General features: G+C 37.5%; 1 protein-coding gene across 1 annotated transcript; it reads left to right on the top strand.

Annotated features, from left to right (window-relative positions):
• The first annotated feature begins 263 nt into the window (after positions 1-263).
• Positions 264-635, top strand: LOC115227612. Its single transcript, XM_029798385.1, has one exon. It carries the CDS (start codon positions 264-266, stop codon positions 633-635), a length of 372 nt encoding a protein of 123 aa, XP_029654245.1.
• The last annotated feature ends 796 nt before the right edge of the window (positions 636-1,431 follow it).

A 1,431-nucleotide genomic window follows, 5' to 3' on the forward strand; every position in this document is an offset into this window, starting at 1 on the left:
TTTGAACATTAATAATTGATTTAAGATAAAAAATGGGACAGTATACGACTACCGATTTTTAATCGGTAAGAATGTTCTAGAAAAAACAAAAAGTATATTTATAGAGTAAATTAGGTTAGGCAAAGGAAATAATGGCTCCCGAAGTGAAGCATTATACTGCCTTCTGCAAGATAGAAATTTGTTTTTTGCAAACACGAGGCCGTTATGCAACATTGTAAAAAAGTAAACAAACTGTTGATCACCTGGCCACTCAGTGTGGCAAAATGCTCAATAGCGATTACCTCCGAAGACATGACGAGGTGGTTAAATGTGTCCATCTTCATATTTGTCAAATGTATGGAATAAAAAAGAACAGGAAATTAAAGACTCATTCAGTTCAGTCGATATTGTCAACTCAAAATGTAGAAATTAGAGTTGAAACGTCAATTATAACAGAAAATAAAGTCAACTTCAATAAACCGGATATCTTTGTTTATGACAAAATTAAAAAGGAAATAACCTTAATCGAGGTGGGCATAACATCTCAGGACCGCTTAAAACAAGTGGAAGTTGAAAAACTTCACAAATATGATTTCCTTGCAAATGAACTGTCACTACTTACGAATGCCAAGTTAAAATTATTCCCGTGTTTCTGACCTGGGATGGTGTAGTTGCAAGATGCTTCAAAAAATTATATGGATAAACTATATATTGAAAAATTTACAATGACATACATCCAATCGGTTATGCTCAAAAGGACGCTAGAGAGCATGATAATTGAACACAAGCATGGAATGAAGATAACTGGCGAGGAATATACCTCTGCGACCGATCAACTAGTAGAAATGGCACGCCGTCAGGACATTCCATTCAAAGACAAAAGACGCACAACAACTGACGCAGAGATAGAGAATGATGAGGAACAAGCAGCAGACTCTTCTCCTAAAAGGAGAAGAGAGACTACCAATCAGGATTGAAAGTCCCAATTAAATATTTTAATCTTAATTAAATTTTGGTTTCGTAAATAAACTAGAGTAAATTATAGTTATATCATTTGCTCCCACTAGGCTCAGGCACACTCATCCCGATTCAAAAGGCCAACAAAACCTCCGGACCGGTGGAAAATCTTCGTCCCGTAATACTACTAAACACTCTGAGAAAACTTTCTCACTCATTACACTCGGTCGCATAACCCGAACTGTTAATGAATATCTTTCCCCCAGTCACAGCGGATTCAGGGCTGGAAGATCCACAGCTGATATAGTCTGGAGTCACAGATGGCAAACTTCATGGCAAAAGTTTCAAAAACTGGGACGACCTAGAATCTTTGCGGGATCACGCCCGCAACAGAGGGGCATGGATGAGGATGGTCCAGAAGATTGTTTTACTTGTGACACATGTGGGATTATAAACTTTGTTTATGTTCCTACGGAATGTGTTATAATAATCTCC

Source organism: Octopus sinensis, unplaced genomic scaffold (genome assembly GCF_006345805.1).
Source record: "Octopus sinensis unplaced genomic scaffold, ASM634580v1 Contig05199, whole genome shotgun sequence".
NCBI lineage: Eukaryota > Metazoa > Mollusca > Cephalopoda > Octopoda > Octopodidae > Octopus > Octopus sinensis.

Bases quoted from the DNA above. Each gene is read 5' to 3' on its own strand.
- LOC115227612 (XM_029798385.1), top strand. From the start codon at position 264: ATGCTCAATAGCGATTACCTCCGAAGACATGACGAGGTGGTTAAATGT.